The following is a 19,882-nucleotide window of genomic DNA, read 5'->3' on the forward strand; positions in this document are numbered from 1 at the left end:
CCGACTGATACATAAGTTTTTCTTTTAATTTAAAAACCACTAGGATATATCTTTTTGTATCTAAATACGAAGTATGGAACTATAATAACGGTTGATGTTAATTAATTTGGTTCTTCTTTTTGTCCTTTCCAGTTAGGTGGTTTGATGGGTTGATTGTTTCGTTTATTTGAAAAATAATGATTTTTTCTGATTATTTTCTTTTCTTTTATTTTTCTTTTTCTTTTCATTTTTTTCCCTGGGTTTCTGTGATGGTTCGATCAATTAAAAGAATGTCAGAAGGAAAACAAAGAAATACAATAGAAAACTTATAATAGTGTTTTGGGAACGACTGACAGCGGACCATATAATAACTTTCTAAAACCCCAAAAAAAGAGGTAAAGCAGCCGGTAGTAAAATTCTGCCTCGATAATTTGTTGTGCTTGTGTCACTTTAGGGATTTCATTATACTCACTAAAACTATATGAATCAGGTAAAAGCTTGCGGTAATTTTCGACATTGTTATTTTTTTTGTATTATTTTTTTTATTTTATATTTTTTATGTTTTTGAATTTTTATTTTTTATTTTTTTATTTTTATTTTTATTTTTTTTTATTTTATTTTAATTTAATTTTTAATTTAGTTTTTTTTTTTATTTTCTTTTTTTATTTAATACTCTTTTGTTGTTCTTGTACATTTTTAAATATCAACCCCAAAAATTACTACAGACCTTTTTTTTTCTTCTAAAACACTTCTTTTCTTGTTATTCTTGAATTGAAGCTCATTCAATTCATTTTTCATAGCATTCAAGAAGTTTAATTGAATTGGAAGAAGAGATCTGGCAGATCGGGGAAAGTGTAATTATACGAAAAATATATCTCAATTAAAAAATCCATGAATAACTCAACATACATAATCAAATTTTGATTTAATACTTCCAATTTAAAAGAAAGATAAACTACAAAAAAAAGACTGAACCAGAATCACATTTGAAGATCGTTAAACAAAGTTTGAATTTAATCCTGTTAAGGGTACATATGATCTAATTCATTCTAGAAAACAAATGGCGAAAAGAGATCCAAGCATAAAACGAAGTAGAACAAGATCAGGATGTCTTACGTGTCGTGACAGACACATGAAATGTGACGAACAGCAGCCAATTTGTAGGAATTGTATCAAATCCAAAAGGAAATGTTATCGAGGAATACGGTTGAACTTTACCCAATATACCATGTATAATCCACTGGATCAAACACCAATAAATGACTTCATTCCACAACCATCATCATATCGATTATTAGACCAATCAATTACAATTGCATCATTATATAAAAATGGGAAAGAATCATATAGACCTTATATTCATTTACATAGTAATCAAGATTTAACAGAATCAGATTTACAATATCAACAAGATTTATATGCTACCATTACTCCGGCAACTGTATCGTCAACCTCAACTTCATTATCTACATCCCTAAAGACAGGCTCAAGTACAACCATAACAGGGTCATCCATATCAACTATAAATGAAGTACAAATGCCTTCACAACTAGATACAAACACCGTAATAGAGAATTACAATATCACAAATCTATTACTTACAGACAGTTATTTTATAAATCAAAGTTTCAATACACCGTCAACATCATCAACAAATCTACCGCTAATGGCATCGAGCAATACACCCAAATTTCAATTTTTACCAAATAATTTACATACTATTTCGAGTCAATGGAATCATCCTAATAATCTCACTGCATCCGGAGACACTTCACCAACATCCACTATCGATTATCCCCAAAGTAATTTTGATATTCAATTATTCATAAGTATTATAGAACGAGAAAAATATTATTGGTTTTTAGATCAATTTAATGAACAAAATATATGGAAATCAATGATTCCAATGCATTGCTTACAACAACAATATCAATTACCATTATTAATTAATTCTTTAATCAATTGTTCTAATCAATTTAATCTTGATATATTGTCCAACCTTCTTGATCAACAGTTGGGTTATTGGTATAATATTAGATCTAATTCAGTCATCAACTCCTTAGAAATTAATAAATTTGAGAATTTATTAATTAGCATTGTATTAATTTTATTGAGTATTTATTTAAAATATCAATCAAATCCTACTACCATTAATTACATTTCATTGATTATTGATAATCAATGTAAATTATATAATAAAGTCATATTTAAAATCAATTCATATTTGAATTCAAGTAAAAGAGAACAAAAATCATTATTATTAATAAGTTCAATTCATTCAATCTTAATATTAAAATATTTCATCATCAAAAAGTTTCAATTCGAAATCATTCAAGATTATAATTATAGTAAAGTCCTAACATCAGCTGTTTCTAATCATCAACAACAGCAACAACAACTTAATCCTGATCAAGTATCATCATCGAATATAGATATTTTCCCTCCCATTGATATAATGGAAGACATCACGTATTTGACAACTTCAAGTCAACAACTTCCATCTATTGGAAATGTATCATTAAATAATTTATTTCAACTTAGTCAATTTGAAATTATAAATTTAAATCAGTCATTTAAAAAATTAGATTATATACAATTAAATTATCGATATCAATCATCTACATCGTTATCATCATCATCCACATCATTATCAGGAATTGCCCAATCATCTTCCACATCATCCACTAATTCATCATCATCTTTCACCAAGAGTGACTCTTCAAAATTACGAGATTACATGTGGTATCTAATAAAATTGAATTATATTATTCTTAATCCTCATATAAAATCGATAGAAATTGATTATAATTTCATTTTTAATTTAAATCAAAATAATATTATGTTACCATCTTCATCTGCCACGTCGCTACCCAATATGGTATTTCCAAACGATCGAGGGGTGATGATTAATTTTTTACAAGAGTTCATTAATAAACTTATAAATGTCGAGAATAAGTTTGTCATTCAACAATCTAATCAAAAAATCCTTTCAATCTTTAAGTTATTAGACCAATCTTTTAAACTTGAAGATGAAAAATCGCGATGGAAGTATAACTTTGAATGGGTATTAAATTTCATAACTGATAATGATTGAAGTGCACCCACTCACCTCACCTCACCCTAAATTTTTAATTTATTTATGACTTCACCCATGAAAACAAAAATTACTAAATATCAAAAAAAAAAAAAAGTTGAATTTTATATAATTCGGTCTAGATTGCATTTTTACTCCATTTTGCATAGTATTATTGTTATACTTACTTCTTCAGCTTTCCGTGTATTTCTACTAATTTTTTCAAAATCATTTTCACATGTACTATATATAATAACGATTGATCTACTATACAGATAAATATATAATACATACGCATCGATATATAAATAGCTTCTATATAGCAACTGCATCCACACCTATAAGTATATATATCTATTTATACATCTATCTTTGTGTGTGATTAATATAATTATAACCCCAAATTAAATTAAAATCAAAAAAAAGAAAAGAAAAAAAAAACAGTATTCTGCACATTGCGGTAAGTTCCTTCCGCCAGCACAGTGAAAAAAAATAACGTTACATTTTTAACGGAAGTCTTATTTTGACTCTGGTGAGATTCATACAATTTTTTTTTCATCTCGCATTTTATTTTTTACGTTTTGCATTAATGTTTTCACCTCTCAAACCTGAAAAAAAAAAAATAAAAAAAAAAATTCAAATTCAGACTTTTTTTTTGCTCGATTTTGTTTTTTTCTTTATTTTGGCTTTTCCATTTTCAATTGGCGTTTGAAAAAAAAAGGCGGGAAAAATTATCCCGATTCCGACGGTGCGTTTACGTTTTGGCTCAAATGAATTACACAGGTTACTAGGTTTTCGATAGTTTTTCTATATTACGATATTCTTATTTTACAAGCAATTCTAACCTCCCAGTTGAAGATTTCGCCAAAGCACAACAGCCAATTATCACTATTGGCCCTGAATATAAAATACGGTACGGTTAGAGAACATTTTCCTCCGTTTAAGCAACTTACACATTTAGAGAGTGATTTTAATTATTTTCGATTTAATAATGTAGTCTCTTTACTGCAGTTGTTCTGGGCTAGGTTTAATATGGGGCTACATACATGTCCGATTTTAGACTCTCTCTATATTCTTGTTAAATCATTATTATCATTTAAAGTTTACTAAAAATGAGTTGATTAACCAAGACCATTTGGTTACGAGTTTTTTTTTTTGAGTATTTGTATGAAAGTATGAGCTAATGTTATTTTTACCGGTTTTAGGATATTGATCAATATAACCCCCCAATTTTATTTAATAAATGCTAAAATTAACACGTAATTTATGGCTTTGTACCTTGCTTTGTGGCTTCTATTGAAGTTAGATGGTTTACTTCATATATTGTTCTCTTTGTTAATTTCAAATCCGTATGTGCTGGCATATGCCTCTAGTTTTCTTATTTTGCTACTCTAAGTAAACGTATGCCCTAACTTCAAGGAACGTACATATATCTGTAAACAAATTTATTGGAGTAACACCTAAACCCCTCTTATTTACTAAAATTAACTATTTATTGCAGATCTAGACGTACCAAGACATGAATTGATTCATGGCAAGTTTTATCCTAATTATCATTACAATTTAAAAATGAAATTTTTTTTAAAAAAAACCTAGATTAATCTTTCATATTTCAAATTATTTTACCTTTTGTCTTTTTGTCTTTTTTTAATTGTTCTATACATCCGATTTCAATTTGCAATAAAGTTTGAACTACGATAACTGCCATAGTTATTTACAAGTTTTATATTATTTTTTTACACTTTTTCGTATTTCAAGTTATTTCATGTTCTTGGGTTTTCAGTTTAACTTTCGTTTCTTGAAAAGGTGGATTGCTATTGACTTTGTTGTTCTCCTGTTTTTTTTTTTTTTTTTTTTCGTTTTGAATTACAATTAAATATAATTATAAATAACTTCAACTTTGTAATTACATTGCTACTTACTAAATGAACACGATTCATATTATTTTCACCTGGCTATCTATAACTGTTACCCAGTCAGGAACGATCTAAATGAAGACTAATCGTATATCCTGATTCATGTACCATGCCCACCATGGAATAAAAAGATTATTTGGCCACTTTTTACATATTTACAAAAATGGTAAAAGAAGAAATAATTACCCTAAAAAAATAAAAGACCTAATAATAACAAAATTAAAATTTATAACAATCAAAATGAAAAAGTTAAATTGGTTAAAAAATATAAATAGGTTAGTTAAAGAAGGAAATTTTAGCCATCTTCACATCTTCTGTAATTATAATTATAACAATAAGGTCCATTTTAATTGAGAATGAGGGGACAGGGATATAATTATATAATTAGATTTGATAAGGTTTGAGGCTGAATCGTACTTGAGTATTTTATACAAGCTTTATGCTAAAAGATTACCGTTTTATATTGAATTCTTGTATTTCATTCTACTTTTGAATCCTTGGTAAAATAAATAAATTCAAGAACTCCATCGTTCATCTGATTATAGTTTGAGATCGGAACGCCTGACTTGCTTCGGCAACTTTTCAATATCATTTGACCTTGGCGGTTTTTCTACCTTTTTTTCAATTTGTTTACTCCTCCACAATTGCTAAACACACAATCATATATAAATGTTTCTACTATCATTCGTTATGAGATTCGACGTAACTGATTCGGATGTTTTAACGCAAAATAGTACATTAAAAGGGTTGCATTACCCCACCAGGAGTACTCATCTTTATACTTCCGTCATACATTCGTTAACCCTTAAATTCGATATAATAATGGTTGATCAAAGAAAATATACCGCTCTCTTAAAGTTCTCAGTACTCCGAATATTAATAACTTTATTCCCTGTCTTTTTAATCTTCTAGCACAAATTATATTTAATTTTAACTTCATCTACAAACTGTTTTAGTTGCAAATTGACATGTTCCTGTCATGATGTTACAATATTAATTCAATGGTCCTGCATACTACCAAATACCCTAATAAATCCAATGGGGTTACCCGAAACTAAAAGCCCATCCAATTTTTTTTTCAACGATCACAATGAACAACGAGAAAAAAATTTTATGATGGTTTAACTTTGATCTTGTCATAGAGTTTTCTAGTTAATTCACTATCCTAGAATCAATTCATTTTTCACAATGTCTCTCGGTACCGCTTTCGTCACCCAACATATTAGAACCTTCCCAGTTAAGGCTCTTATCAAGCACTTCAACTTAGATGTTGCTCTTTCTAACCAAGAAGACCCAGCTTACATCAAGAACTTCCCATTAGGTAAAGTTCCAGCTTTCCTTGGTCCAAAAGGTTTCAAATTATCTGAAGTCATTGCTGTTTCTATTTACTGTATGTATTAACTATTAATATCTTTCTTTCTTACAATTGGATCATTGAATCGAAAAGAGTGGAGTCAATCATCGTGGGAGGTTGATGTAGCAGACAACAACGTTTTTGTTTTGTTTAAATGATGAGAAAAATTTTTCAAATATATTACAGTTATCCCTGTCTTAATAAATTATGTCGAGATCTTTTAATCTGAAATATACTCTATAAGATTCAATTGACTAATTGGAAATATGAAGTCATTATGGAATGTTTATACTAACAAGTTCTTTTTCAATTTAGTAATCAACTTAGCTGATCCTCAATCTAAATTATTAGGTAAGAACGCCAAAGAATACGCTGAAGTTTTAAAATGGTTATCATTAACTAACTCTGAAGTTCTCCCAAGTCTTGTTGCTACCTTCAAACCATTGATTGGTGCTCTTCCATACAACAAGAAGGCAGTTGATGAAGCTGCTGCTACTTCCGAAAAACTTATCCAAGTTTTCGAAACTAGATTAGCTAACTACACTTACTTAGTTGGTGAAAGATTAACTTTTGCTGATATCTTCTCTGCTGCTCTTTTAGTTAGAGGTTTCGATCACTTATTCGGATCTGAATGGAGAGCTGCTCACCCAAACACTTTCAGATGGTTTAACACTGTTATCAACCAAAAGATCTTACACGATGTTTTCGGTGATTACACTTACAGAGAAAAGCCAGTTGAATTCGTTCCACCAAAGAAGGAAAAGAAAGCCGCTGCTCCAGCTGCCAAGAAAGAACCAAAGCCAAAGGCTAAAAAGGAAGTTGACGAAGAAGAAGAAGAACCATCTGCTCCTGCTGAAGAAAAATTAAAACATCCATTAGAAGCTTTACCAAGAATTTCTTTAGATGAATGGAAAAAAGTTTACTCTAATGAAGATACTAGATCTAAGGCTATTCCATGGTTCTGGGAAAATCAATTCAAACCAGAAGAATACTCTTTATGGAAAGTTGATTTTAAATATAATGATGAATTAACCTTAACCTTTATGTCTAACAATTTAATTGGTGGTTTCTTCAACAGATTATCTGCTTCTACCAAATATTTATTCGGTACTTTAGTTGTCTATGGTGAAAACAATAACAATGGTATTACCGGTTTCTTCTTAGTTAGAGGTCAAGATTATGCTCCAGCCTTTGATGTTGCTCCAGATTGGGAATCATACTCTTACACCAAATTAGATGGTACTGATCCAGAAACTAAGAAATTCATTAACAATATGTTAGCTTGGGATGAACCAGTTGAAGTTAACGGTGAAAAGAGAGAAATTGCTGATGGTAAAGTCTTTAAATAAGCTAGTCTTATCTTTTATTGTTTACTTTATATCCTCTTTATTTGTTAGTACTCTTTTATATGTTATACAATGATTTAAATGTATTTTGTTATTAACTAGAATTGTTAAAGCTGTAGACATGGGTTCGATCTGGTAATTCCACACGCACATATAACAAAAATGTCGCGTCATATATATATATATGTTTGATTTGCGTTTGCTGTTTTTGAAATAAGTGTCTGTCTGATGTAGTATAAGAAAATGTCGCAGACATTTCATTTTTCTTTGTCCAAAATAATTTTTAAACCATAATAAACCAAAAAACACGAAGCTGAAAACGATATTGGAACTTAGACCATTTGATCTTATTTTACAATCCAAATCAGACATTTTTAGATATCGTCATATCGTTTGCATAGGTTGACAGTACCTTATTGATAGATAAACAGAAAGGTTGATTCATATTCCCGCTGTATTAGGACACAGACAATATTTATTCCCTCTTTCAAACCATACAGCTTGTTGAATTGATTTGATTTCATACCACATTGCCCCTTTATTATTAATATACATCTAATCTAGATATCATTAATAAAGGATCAATTGCTCCAAGAGGATTCACTTTCATCAACTCATATCATACCAAATCAAATCAAACCAAACCATAAATTATGCAAATCTTGTACAGTAAGAATCCGTATGTACGTTACATACGAAGAAAACCTTTATCAGTCATAGCTCCTATATCTGTGCTACTAGTGTTATACTTCTTTTTCTTCTCCTCATCTTCATCATCATCATCCAGTTCTTCAGGTTCAAAATATAACTATAGTAAGAAATCTAGAGGTTGGTTTGCCAAAAATAGAGATTCAGTTGTATTAAAGAATTTACCAAAGAATCATATTAGTCATTATGATTTAAATATTTTAAGTACTTCATCCGATGCTTTAGCCAAGAAAGAAGAAATCTTAATCTTAACTCCAATGTCTAAATTTTTACCTCAATATTGGGAAAATTTAAGTAAATTAACTTATGATCATTCATTAATATCTTTAGGATTTATAGTTCCAAGAAATGAAGATGGTGATATTGCTCTTAAGAATTTAGAAGCTGCTGTTAAAAAGACTCAATCCCTTGATAATAAATCCAAATTTAAGAAAGTCACTATTTTAAGACAAGATTCAAGTTCTTTAGATAGTCAATTAGAAAAAGATAGACATGCATTAAAAGTCCAAAAGGAAAGAAGATCAATGATGGCTCTAGCCAGAAACTCATTAGTATTCACCACCATATCTCCAACTACCTCTTGGGTATTATGGTTAGATGCTGATATTATTGAAACTCCAGCTACATTACTTCAAGATTTAACTCTTCATAATAAACCAGTTCTTTCTTGTAATGTTTATCAAAGATATGTTGATGAAAGTTCAGGTTCTAATTCAATCCGTCCTTATGATTTCAACAATTGGGTTGAATCAGAAGAAGGGTTGAAGATTGCTGCTGGCTTACAAGAAGATGAAATCATTGTTGAAGGTTATGCTGAAATGGCCACTTATAGACCATTAATGGCACATTTCTATGATGCTAATGGTGATAAGAACACTGAAATGGCTTTAGATGGTGTAGGAGGTGGATCAGTTTTAGTCAAGGCTGATGTTCATAGAGATGGTGCTATGTTTCCTTCATTCCCATTCTATCATTTGATTGAAACTGAAGGGTTTGCTAAAATGGCTAAGAGATTAGGTTATGAAGTGTTTGGATTACCTAACTATTTGGTTTACCATTATAACGAGTAATCACCTTCACCTTCACCTTCATTAAAAAGCATTTCATTCATTCTTTTTTTATAAATTTATATGTCTCTCTGTTGTTTTTTTATTTGTGTTTATTATATATATATATCTTTTTCTGTATATTATAATAATCTTTATTTTTATATTTGTTTACCCCCTCTCTCCCTCTCTCTTCATATTATAATCCTCTTTACCCTTATAAATACATATATAAATCATCTTTTATACTGTCTTTCCAAATCAGGCAATTAAAATTGAGCCGCATTGGAGAATCAAAAATTTTCTTTTTTTTTTCTTTTCTGTTTGAGAAGAGATTAAAAAAAAATTATAAAAAATTATGAGAAGAGGATGTTAAAAGGAAGAAGTCTTTATAGTCAAACCTATTATCAGAACCTTGTCTATCCTATACCCCTATCCAGACATAGTCAGACTACTACAAGATGCAACTTTCATGGAAGGATATACCAACAGTTCCAACTTCGAACGATATGTTGGACATTGTTCTTAATAGAACTCAAAGAAAGACTCCAACTGTTATAAGACCTGGTTTCAAAATTAGTCGTATTAGGGCTTTCTATATGAGAAAAGTTAAGTTCACCGCTGAAGGGTTTGGTGAGAAGTTCACTGATATCATTGGTGGATTCCCTAACATTAATGATGTTCATCCATTCCATAGAGATTTAATGGATACTCTTTATGAAAAGAATCATTATAAAGTTTCTCTTGCTGCTGTATCCAAAGCCAAAACTTTAATTGAACAAGTTTCCAGAGATTATAATAGATTATTGAAGTTTGGTCAATCATTATATCAATGTAAACAATTGAAAAGAGCTGCTTTAGGTAGAATGGCCACCATTACTAAGAAATTAAAAGATCCTTTAGTTTATTTAGAACAAGTTAGACAACATTTAGGTCGTTTACCAAGTATTGATCCAAATACTAGAACTTTAGTTATTTGTGGTTATCCAAATGTGGGTAAGTCTTCTTTCTTAAGATGTATCACTAAAGCTGATGTTGAAGTTCAACCATATGCATTTACTACTAAATCTTTATATGTTGGTCATTTTGATTATAAATATTTAAGATTTCAAGCTATTGATACTCCAGGTATCTTGGATAGACCAACTGAAGAAATGAATAATATTGAAATGCAATCTATTTATGCTATTGCTCATTTAAGATCATGTGTATTATATTTCATGGATTTATCCGAACAATGTGGTTTTTCAATTGAAGCTCAAGTTAAATTATTTCATTCTATTAAACCTTTATTTGCTAATAAATCCGTTATGGTTATTATGAATAAAAGTGATATTATTAAAGTTGAAGATTTAGATACTAATAGTCAAGAATTATTAAAATCTTTAACTACTTTACCTGGTGTTGAAGTTATGCATACTTCATGTCATGAAGAAGATAATGTTATGCAAGTTCGTAATCATGCTTGTGAAAAATTATTAACTGCTAGAATTGAACAAAAATTAAAGGGAACTGCTCGTGTTAATAATGTATTAAACAAGATTCATGTTGCCAGACCTCAAGCTAGAGATGATGTTGATAGATCAGCATTTATTCCTGATGCTGTTAAAGATTTAGAAAAATTCGATATTAATGATCCAAATAGAAGAAAATTAGCTAGAGATATTGAATCTGAAAATGGTGGTGCCGGTGTATTCAATATTAACTTGAAAGATAAATACTTATTAGAAGATGATGATTGGAAGAATGATATTATGCCTGAAATCTTAGATGGTAAGAATGTTTATGATTTCTTAGATCCAGATATTGCTGCTAAATTACAAGCTTTAGAAGATGAAGAAGAAAGATTAGATGCTGAAGGTTTCTATGATTCTGATTCTGATCTCGAAGGTGATGATGAAGAAATTCAAGATATTAAAGAAAAAGCTAAATGGATTAGAGATAAACAAAAGACTATGATTCTTGAAGGTAGAAATAGAAAATCATTAAAGAATAAATCTATAATGCCAAGAGATAAAATTAAGAAATCATTTAATCAAATGGAAGAACATATGTATAATATTGGCCATGAAACTGAAACCTTGAGAGAAAAATCAGGTCAAGCTAAATTCAAGAAAGAATTATCTGGTGTTGATATATTAAAGAAGAATCAAGGTATACAATCCTCCAAGATTGCTAAACGTACAGCCCAAGCCAATCAAACCGATCGTCTTAATGATGGGGTTTCCGATGGTGCTATGAGATCTCAAGCTGAAAGATTGGCCAAGATCCAAAGAAGAGAAAGAAATAGACAAGCAAGACAAGGTGAAGGTGATCGTCATTCAACTGCTATGTTGCCTAAGCATTTATTCTCTGGTAAGAGAGGTATTGGATCAACCGATCGTCGTTAGGGTAAAAAGTGGGATTCATGCATTTATTATTTATATATGTCATATCAAGTTTTTTTGTGCAATAGTTTTTAATTTAATTTACAAATATACATTATAATATTTTCGAAAATAATACCAAACTTGTAATATTACCTTTTATTAATCTATAAATTCAAGTTTACTATTTATATTATGTCTACGAGTTTTAACTCTTTTACCAAACCCATTTTGTAACCGCTCATAAAATTGAGCAACTTGTTTAACTTTTTCAGCTCTTTCATATTCGCTTAATAACAAATTATGACTTAAATCAATCGACGATAAGTTTGAATGACCCATTTCTTTTTCGAATGTGATACTGGTTAAATCACAATAACTTAAATCCAATTCCTTTAAATTAGGATGAGAGGCGAGATTTTCACTGACGTGGAATTTATTCAATTGACCTGATGATAATGATAATTTGACTAAATTTATAGGTAAGATGATATTAGGATTAAATTTCCTAATTGACGAAGACATGAAATTGATCGATTTAAGATTAGATGTGTTTGCTGAATATTTCTCATTAAATATAGGTAATTCATTACTTAAGAAATGAAGTCTTGAATTACCTTGAAAATCAACCGATTGTAAATTAGCGGGTGGTATCCATTGTTGTAAAGATTTATCGTTAATTAAATTATTCATAAAATCAACTGACTTTAAACTACTCAATTGCTTCCAGTTTATACTACCATCAACTGAATTATAAGTACATATATCATCGATTTTATTATGAGCCAAATATAACGTTGTCAAAGATTCTGGGAATTCGAAATATTGTAAAGCATCAATCTTACATTCACTTAAATCCAACTCGACTAAATTTGGCGGGAACACAATTCGATGATGTTGAGCATAAGTATCCGCTTTTAAATTCTGATACCAGAATTTTGTCCCAGCTAATTTTAATACTTTTAAATTCATGGGGAATTGGAAAAATTCCAGATCGTGATTGACTTTAAACGTTGTTAAATTGGTGAATTGTAAATTCAATTGAATTAATGTATCAGGTAGAGTTTGTAAATATTCAAAACTTTCAATGGAGTTATTATTCAATACTAAATCATTCAAATCTTGAGGCCAATCAATCATACTCAATTGTTTTAATTTGGTATCGTTGATATGACAATTGGCCATTAATAATGCCGATAAAGTAGTAGGCCATCCTATTCCATTGATAACGTTGAATGTATCTATATTATTTGTCGAAATATCAAGTTTATTCAATTTTCGAGGTAATTTTGATATTAAGAATTGAGAAAAATCATTATTCGTTAGGGTTAAGTTCTTTAAGGTTTGAGGAAATATAAGTCGATGAATCACTTCATTAGTTATATTGATTGAATTTAAATATAATTCTTCAACTGATGACGGTATATTGATAGTGATTGGATTTAACACATCATTCCAAGAAATATCAAGATGTTTTACTGAAGAAGGGAATTCAACTTGAGACCAATCATTAACTGAACTCCCTAATAATATTATCTCCTTTAATGAAGTATAATCGATTGGTAAATGATTGAAAATCGGTTCATAAGTAAGATAATCAAGACATGAAACTCGAGCGAAATATAAGCGGGATATATTTGGGAATGATAATAAGAATGAAAAATCTTCGATTGATAATTCGAATTTCTCAATATAAATTTCAATATTCTGGATCTCATTACTAAATCGATGTCTATACTTGATCATTAAATCTCTTAATGAATAGAATTCAGATGCTGCTGATAATGTTAATGTGTGAGTATTTATATGAGGATGATTTTGTAAGAATTCTTCAATAGAAGATAAGGGGTAATAAGTGATAAGATTCATTTTTCTAGTTTGTGATAGTGGAGTTTGATTTCTTGAACTTGGGGCTAAGACAAAGTTAAGTCTTTTACCATGATAATGGGAGATAATGGCTTGATTTAACGGTTGTAAAAATAAGAAAACTTCATTGATATACTCTTCATCAAGTTGATCTAAGATATTGAGGATTAAATCATCAGGTAGATATGACATGTAGTTGATGATGAATTCACTGATGAAGTCATTTGGACCTGATGCATCCTGTTGAGATGTCATTGATCCTGACTTAAATGAAAGATCTGTTGTTAAGATTTTTGGCTGTAAATTTTTTGGATATTTCAAAATGATTATAAATAAAATAAAAATAAGAGCAGAGACCAGAACATCCATGACGCTGATCTAGTACTGTAAATAAAATCCACACCTCTCATACTGCATATAACCATAGGATTTTAGGACATTTATAAATCACCGCTATAGTTAATTTTGGGGACATAAATAGAAGAACAAAGATATAAATAATTGACTTTATGATACTATATGTCATATTAGTTATACTTGAAATCTCTTTTTACATATATTTATCCACTTTTATACAACTTAAAATGATATTGAATATTTAGGATGGTGGTGTCTATTTCGGACAACTATTTTGATTTTCTAAAAATTCACCCGCTAATTTTTATATACAGGATGCGTATTCTAACAAAACCGTTATAATAAGGTTTAATGATAGTTAAGTACATGAAAAATCAATTTGAAGGTATAACATGTCATATTAATTATCTTTGAATTAATTCACGGTCAACAATGATGCTAATTTTAATAGTTTTATGATTTAAAAAAATAATTAAGATAGAAAGATAAAGCACGGAAGGCACCAGTAACGGTTTTACAGGAAGGAGTGGATGAAGGAACTATGCAGAGGACGAGGGAGTGGAGGAAGGAACTCTGCAAGACATGGAGGAGGGGGATGGTGGAATCGTACTGCACATAATAAGGGATGAAAGACAAATTAAATCCCAAATAGGAAACAGTTCATATGAATTTAAAAACTGAATCAAATGTTACACAAAATAGTGGGGAAAAAAAGTGTGGTCAAAAAATGAGATAAATTTGATAAGAGATTAGGTATAGGAAAGTCCACCACCACCACCACCACATAGTTGAATGTTAATAAGATCGATGTTGGTTAACGTGTTATGTATGTATGTCTAATAGATTAGTTAAAGTACAGATTTAGAACTATATTCATTGTATTAGAGAGAATAACTTGATTCCAGATAAGTGGCTTCTCACCTATCAGCCACCACTTGTTAATAAACATATCATTATTTACTTATTTATTTATAAATATATATACGACAACAAATGATTATGTTCTTCTCCAGATATCGGTCACATCCAAATAAGTAAATCATAACTTATCATTTGATATCTATCAATTAATCAATTTCAGTTTCAGTTCAATTTTATAATCGTTTGACTCATAGTTATTGGTGGTGATATATTTTGTGTCATAATAAAACTGTATTTGTGTGCAGGACGACTTCTTATCTTTTGTTTCGTTATCTCTTTCTGTCTGTTCTGTCTGCACTGCTCTCTCACTGTTTAAACTGTCTGCTCTGTCTGTCTGTCCAAAAACTGTCTGATTATGACAATCTTATCTCTCACTTGACATTAATCATTGGAAAGAATAAGTTTATATTCCTATTCTTTAACCAACTCACATCTCTGATTGGTAGACAACTACAACACCCGTAATCACAAATACGTAATACCGTAACTGTAAATCAAAGTTATAAATAATAGTCATAAAAAGCCGTTATTATATGATTTCCCTTTTAGTGCAAAATTTCTTTTCTTTTCTTTTTTTATTTTTTTTTTTAGTGTGGAAATTTGTCGTCGTCGTCGTCTTCAATTACTGTCTGTCTGTTTGTCTGTTTGTCTGCCTTTATTCAGTGTCTGTCTGTTCTCCTCCTTCTATCTTTCTTTATCTTTCTTTCTTTCTCCTTCTTTCATTATCATCATCCTCCTCCTCCTCCACACCAGTTCAATATATAAATCATCAAATCAACAAACTACTCCATACTACACTAATTACTTCTTATCGTAATCCTCCTTATCTCCCTCACCCCTTATATGACATCTTACTAAATCAAAATCCATTTTGTTGCTCTCACTCCCAACCAACCCCTTAGCTCAGTACTAGAACAAACAATATTAATCTAAGAAAGATATAAGTGTACAAATATGAGTTTAGGGATTCAAACTTCAGATATCTCATTACTTGATCAACAATCGTTTTATTCCAAATCAAATACCATCCCCTCATCCACATCTACTAACCATACCAATAATTCTACCACCAATAATACCCTTACCTTCAATAGTAATGGCAATACTTTCCTTACCGATAACCATTCCAATTCATCTCCCTCATCAAACTTAATCTCTGCCAAACATATGGCTTTCAATCAATCAGATAATAAAATGATCCACAACAATCAAAGACCAAGAACTACCAATACTGATAATGATCTTAGTAATTTTGATTTCTCAGCTTTAAGTGCTCAATTACCTCCCAATACTGGTCCAGCTGGAACTGTTCAAGTTACAAATGGAAATGGTAATGGTGCTACATCAAATAAGAATTTAAGTCATGTGCCATGTAAATTCTTTAAACAAGGCATTTGCCAAGCTGGGAATTCTTGTCCTTTTAGTCATAATTTAGATGGTTCATTGGCCGCTGATAAATTACCTTGTAAATATTTTCAAAAGGGTAATTGTCGATTTGGATTAAAATGTGCTTTGGCTCATTTCATGCCTGATGGTCAAAAAGTTACAAGAAGTTTATTAGCAAATTCAGGTTATACTACTAATGGTAGTAATACTAATAGTAATGGTCATCGCCTTTCATTTAACTATTCTAACAATAATAACAATAATAACAATAACAATAACAATAATAGTAATAACAACAATAATGGTCTTTATAATTCTTCAAATGCTATTACTCCTCCTTCAACGGCAGAACCTATTGATATTGGCGGTTTGAAACATAGTAGTACTTCTTCAAGTATTAATATTTCTCCAACTTATCATTCTTATGGTCAACAACAATTTAGTCAATCGAATAATAATACCAGTAACAATAATAATGTGGCCAATTTCGTTAGCTACAATGGTTCAAGTAACCAATCTTTGAATCTGTATAATAGTCAAACACAACTGCAACTGCAACTGCAAGTGTCATACAACTATCAGACTCAATCACAATCTCTTCAACAAAACCAAGCTCAACATCATCATCAACATCACCATTCTGATTCTCAACTGTATCAACAATCGCAGCAACAATTCCCTCAACAACAACCTCAGCAACCACAATCACAAACTTATCAACCACAGCAGTTTATACCTCATTCTAATTCATTCGGATCTCATGATACGTCGACTTATAGTAATCCCAATGCTACTTATAATAATAACAATGGTTATATCAATATTGGTAATACTAATACTCAATATGGACAATCTAGTATTGTAGGAGGAAATTCCACTATATTTAGATCTCATACATCTAATACCCCAATTTCATTATCGAATATTTCTCCATCTCAAAATTCAAGTTTCTTTAGTACGGTTGGTGGTAGTGGTTCTGGAAGTGGTGCTTCAAGTAATACTTCATTTGGTCAATCTCCTCAATATACCTCATTTGGGAAAGCTGCATCATTTTCTTCAAAAATTCAATTACAATCTCAATCTCAACCTTCACAAGTTCAAAGTTCTTCTCCAACTTATTATTACCATGGTAGTACCAATCATGAAGGTTCTGCTATTTTAGATGATGATGAATACAACACTCCAACTTCTAAAGTCAATGGTGAAATATTCGCGGAAGATTACGTCCCTGCTTCTTTAAGTGATATTATTTTAACACCTCAAGAATTACAAAGACGTGATTCAAGATCTCAAAGTGGAACATTATTAGTTCGTCCTAATTTGAATTCAATCTTGAGTTCAAATTCAATCAATAGTAATAATCCTATTACTCCAACCATCAATCAACCATTATCTTCACCTCAACAGGTTGTGTCTCATAAGGATGATTCTGAATCGTTGATTATTTTACAAAACCCTCATTCTCATAGTTATGCAAATGATGCCTTTAGAAGAGATAGTGGTAGTAAGACGTCGTCTTCAAATCATGATGATGTGTTTTTAATGGATTAGTGGAGTTTTAATGAAAACGGTACTTAGATAAAATGTGTTTAATGTCAAAATTTGTCAAAGGGAAGTTGCAAAAAAATAAAAGAAAATACAAAAAAAAAAAGAAAAAGATCGAAAGAAAATAACTTGGAAATGAAGTTAAAAGAAAATATGATTCAGAGCTACGGTCGAGTGGAGTGGTTTCGTTGGTTCGTTTTACTTTACTGTATCGAGTTAGTTGGTAGATTAGAAAAAATTATTTGATGTTCTTCATAAAATTACAAAAAGTTCGAATTGTTAGAGAGCTGTACAAAAAAAAATTATATTCAAAATTCAAAAAAAAAAAAGACTTACAAAATTATTAACTGCAAAAAACTGGACAAAACTATATAAAAACTATCATCATCATTGATTCTTAAAAGTTAAGAAAAGTGTGCTTGGGCTTAGAGTTGCTATTATTGTTATTATATTGATATTGATGCTGGTGGCATTATGTGTTATGATGTTATGTTGTGGATTGAAAGTGTACGTTAAATCTTGCAAACAAAAACTAAAAAAAAAAGCTTTATATTATTTCAGGTGTTTATACTTTTGGGTAATTCATTATTATTATTATTATTATTTATTTATCTTGTGTTGTTGGTTTCGTTATATTACTGTTTTTTATCAAATTGGTCGTTTATTATGCTGTTGTTTTTCTTTCCTATCTATGTTTGTTTACTCTCTGTTTAATTCTTTGTTAGGTTTAAAATCACTGTTTTGGTTTTTGGTTTAACTGTTTTGGTTTCTTTATACTGCTGGATAGTACCCCATTTATTTAAATAGATATTCTTTATGTATCTTATGTTTTAGATGTCTCTTTTTTACTTTAAAATTTATTATTATTATTATATTAACAATATTATTTACAAAAAGTCATTAAACTAATTTATATATACATGGGATGAGAGTACTTAACTCATTTACTTTTTAAGATTTGGATCAGATCTATAAATATCAGACACACTCTTGGAGAAAGCTTTGAAAAGTGATATATTACCAGCTAAAACAGTATCATCCATAACACCTCTAATATGATCGGATTCAAATAATTTACCAGTTAATAATAATTCTTCAGTGAATGGATTTAAAGTGAATGCAAGATAATCAGTAACTACTTTTTCATCATTGGTGACTTTACCATCGACAGTAACTTCATATTTTTGGTTGGTAGTTAATTTCATCACGAATTGAACATAAGTTGTGATTTCATTGATATCTGGTATAGCGATAAATGCCACGATTTTAGGATTACCCACAATAGAAACCAATTCCCAAGAAATCTTTGCATTCATAGGAAAGGTTTCAGCTCTTTCCATTAAACCATTAATGACCTCTTTAACAGCTACATTCTTTAATTGATTCATTAAATACAAATCACGTTCGACTGCACGTTTATTACAGGCAGCAGTGAATACCTTATTGGTTTTAACATATTGTTCAATAGCAATATCTTTCCAAAGATTGAATTGAATCTTTTTCTTTAACTCAGTTCTGAATTTAAACACACTATAAGTTATACCGGCAATAGCTCCCATTCTTCTGATAGCTAATTTGGGCCATGAACTTATAGGACATTTCGTAAATGGTGGAGGTATATAATAATTCGATAACACTGTCAATTCATTAATTGGAATCTTAGCAATATCAACTTGAGGTGTTGCACTTCTCTTCTTTCTTGGTGGGGTGGCTGGTGTATTGGTATTGGCATATCCTCTATATATGATGCTAGGTGTTGACAATATTCTGGATGAATTTGCAAGAAGATTTCTTGAACCCACAGTTCTACTGAGACCCACAATCATTGTTTATCCTCTATTCAAGTAATAAATCACTTTGATTTGCATTGACACTCTTTTGATTAGTTCTGAAAAATTTTAAAATGGTCAAAGAAATAAATCAAAAATTCAGTCACATGATTAGGCACATGACCATTTTTTGACAACCGTAAAAAAAATTGTAATTATCAAAAAGAGATGAGATTTCAATAAGTAATAT

The 19,882-nt window shown here is 30.0% G+C and overlaps 7 protein-coding genes across 7 annotated transcripts; 5 read left to right on the forward strand and 2 right to left on the reverse strand. All coding sequences in view use genetic code 12, as the record gives it.

Annotated features, from left to right (window-relative positions):
- The first annotated feature begins 894 nt into the window (after window positions 1-894).
- AHR1 (Zn(II)2Cys6 transcription factor AHR1) lies at window positions 895-3,139 on the forward strand. The gene has a single exon (XM_064905489.1). The coding sequence runs from the start codon at window positions 1,040-1,042 to the stop codon at window positions 3,071-3,073; it is 2,034 nt and encodes a 677-aa protein (XP_064765024.1). The 5' UTR covers window positions 895-1,039; the 3' UTR covers window positions 3,074-3,139.
- A 2,879-nt stretch (window positions 3,140-6,018) lies between these two features.
- Window positions 6,019-7,776, forward strand: CAM1 (translation elongation factor EF1B gamma). Its single transcript, XM_064905499.1, has 2 exons — window positions 6,019-6,358; window positions 6,638-7,776. Exons 1-2 carry the CDS (start codon window positions 6,157-6,159, stop codon window positions 7,669-7,671), a joined length of 1,236 nt encoding a protein of 411 aa, XP_064765025.1. The 5' UTR covers window positions 6,019-6,156; the 3' UTR covers window positions 7,672-7,776.
- Window positions 7,777-8,180: 404 nt separating this feature from the next.
- On the forward strand, window positions 8,181-9,675 carry MNN9 (mannosyltransferase complex subunit). Its single transcript, XM_064905495.1, has one exon. The coding sequence runs from the start codon at window positions 8,322-8,324 to the stop codon at window positions 9,444-9,446; it is 1,125 nt and encodes a 374-aa protein (XP_064765026.1). The 5' UTR covers window positions 8,181-8,321; the 3' UTR covers window positions 9,447-9,675.
- On the forward strand, window positions 9,672-11,897 carry NOG1 (putative GTPase). The gene has a single exon (XM_064906744.1). The coding sequence runs from the start codon at window positions 9,884-9,886 to the stop codon at window positions 11,810-11,812; it is 1,929 nt and encodes a 642-aa protein (XP_064765027.1). The 5' UTR covers window positions 9,672-9,883; the 3' UTR covers window positions 11,813-11,897.
- A 53-nt stretch (window positions 11,898-11,950) lies between these two features.
- On the reverse strand, window positions 11,951-13,909 carry DFJ63DRAFT_310835 (uncharacterized protein; the record flags this gene model as incomplete). The annotated part of the gene is made up of 1 exon (XM_064905653.1): window positions 11,951-13,909. One exon carries the CDS (start codon window positions 13,907-13,909, stop codon window positions 11,951-11,953), a length of 1,959 nt encoding a protein of 652 aa, XP_064765028.1.
- Window positions 13,910-15,886: 1,977 nt separating this feature from the next.
- Window positions 15,887-17,869, forward strand: DFJ63DRAFT_310836 (uncharacterized protein; the record flags this gene model as incomplete). Its single annotated transcript, XM_064905654.1, has 1 exon — window positions 15,887-17,869. The coding sequence occupies one exon, from the start codon at window positions 15,887-15,889 to the stop codon at window positions 17,867-17,869; it is 1,983 nt and encodes a 660-aa protein (XP_064765029.1).
- Window positions 17,870-18,750: 881 nt separating this feature from the next.
- On the reverse strand, window positions 18,751-19,814 carry DFJ63DRAFT_30622 (uncharacterized protein). The gene has a single exon (XM_064905490.1). The coding sequence runs from the start codon at window positions 19,687-19,689 to the stop codon at window positions 18,808-18,810; it is 882 nt and encodes a 293-aa protein (XP_064765030.1). The 5' UTR covers window positions 19,690-19,814; the 3' UTR covers window positions 18,751-18,807.
- Window positions 19,815-19,882: the final 68 nt, after the last annotated feature.

The sequence above is a fragment of the Scheffersomyces coipomensis genome (assembly GCF_036884675.1).
Source record: "Scheffersomyces coipomensis strain NRRL Y-17651 chromosome Unknown DFJ63scaffold_1, whole genome shotgun sequence".
Lineage (NCBI taxonomy): Eukaryota > Fungi > Ascomycota > Pichiomycetes > Serinales > Debaryomycetaceae > Scheffersomyces > Scheffersomyces coipomensis.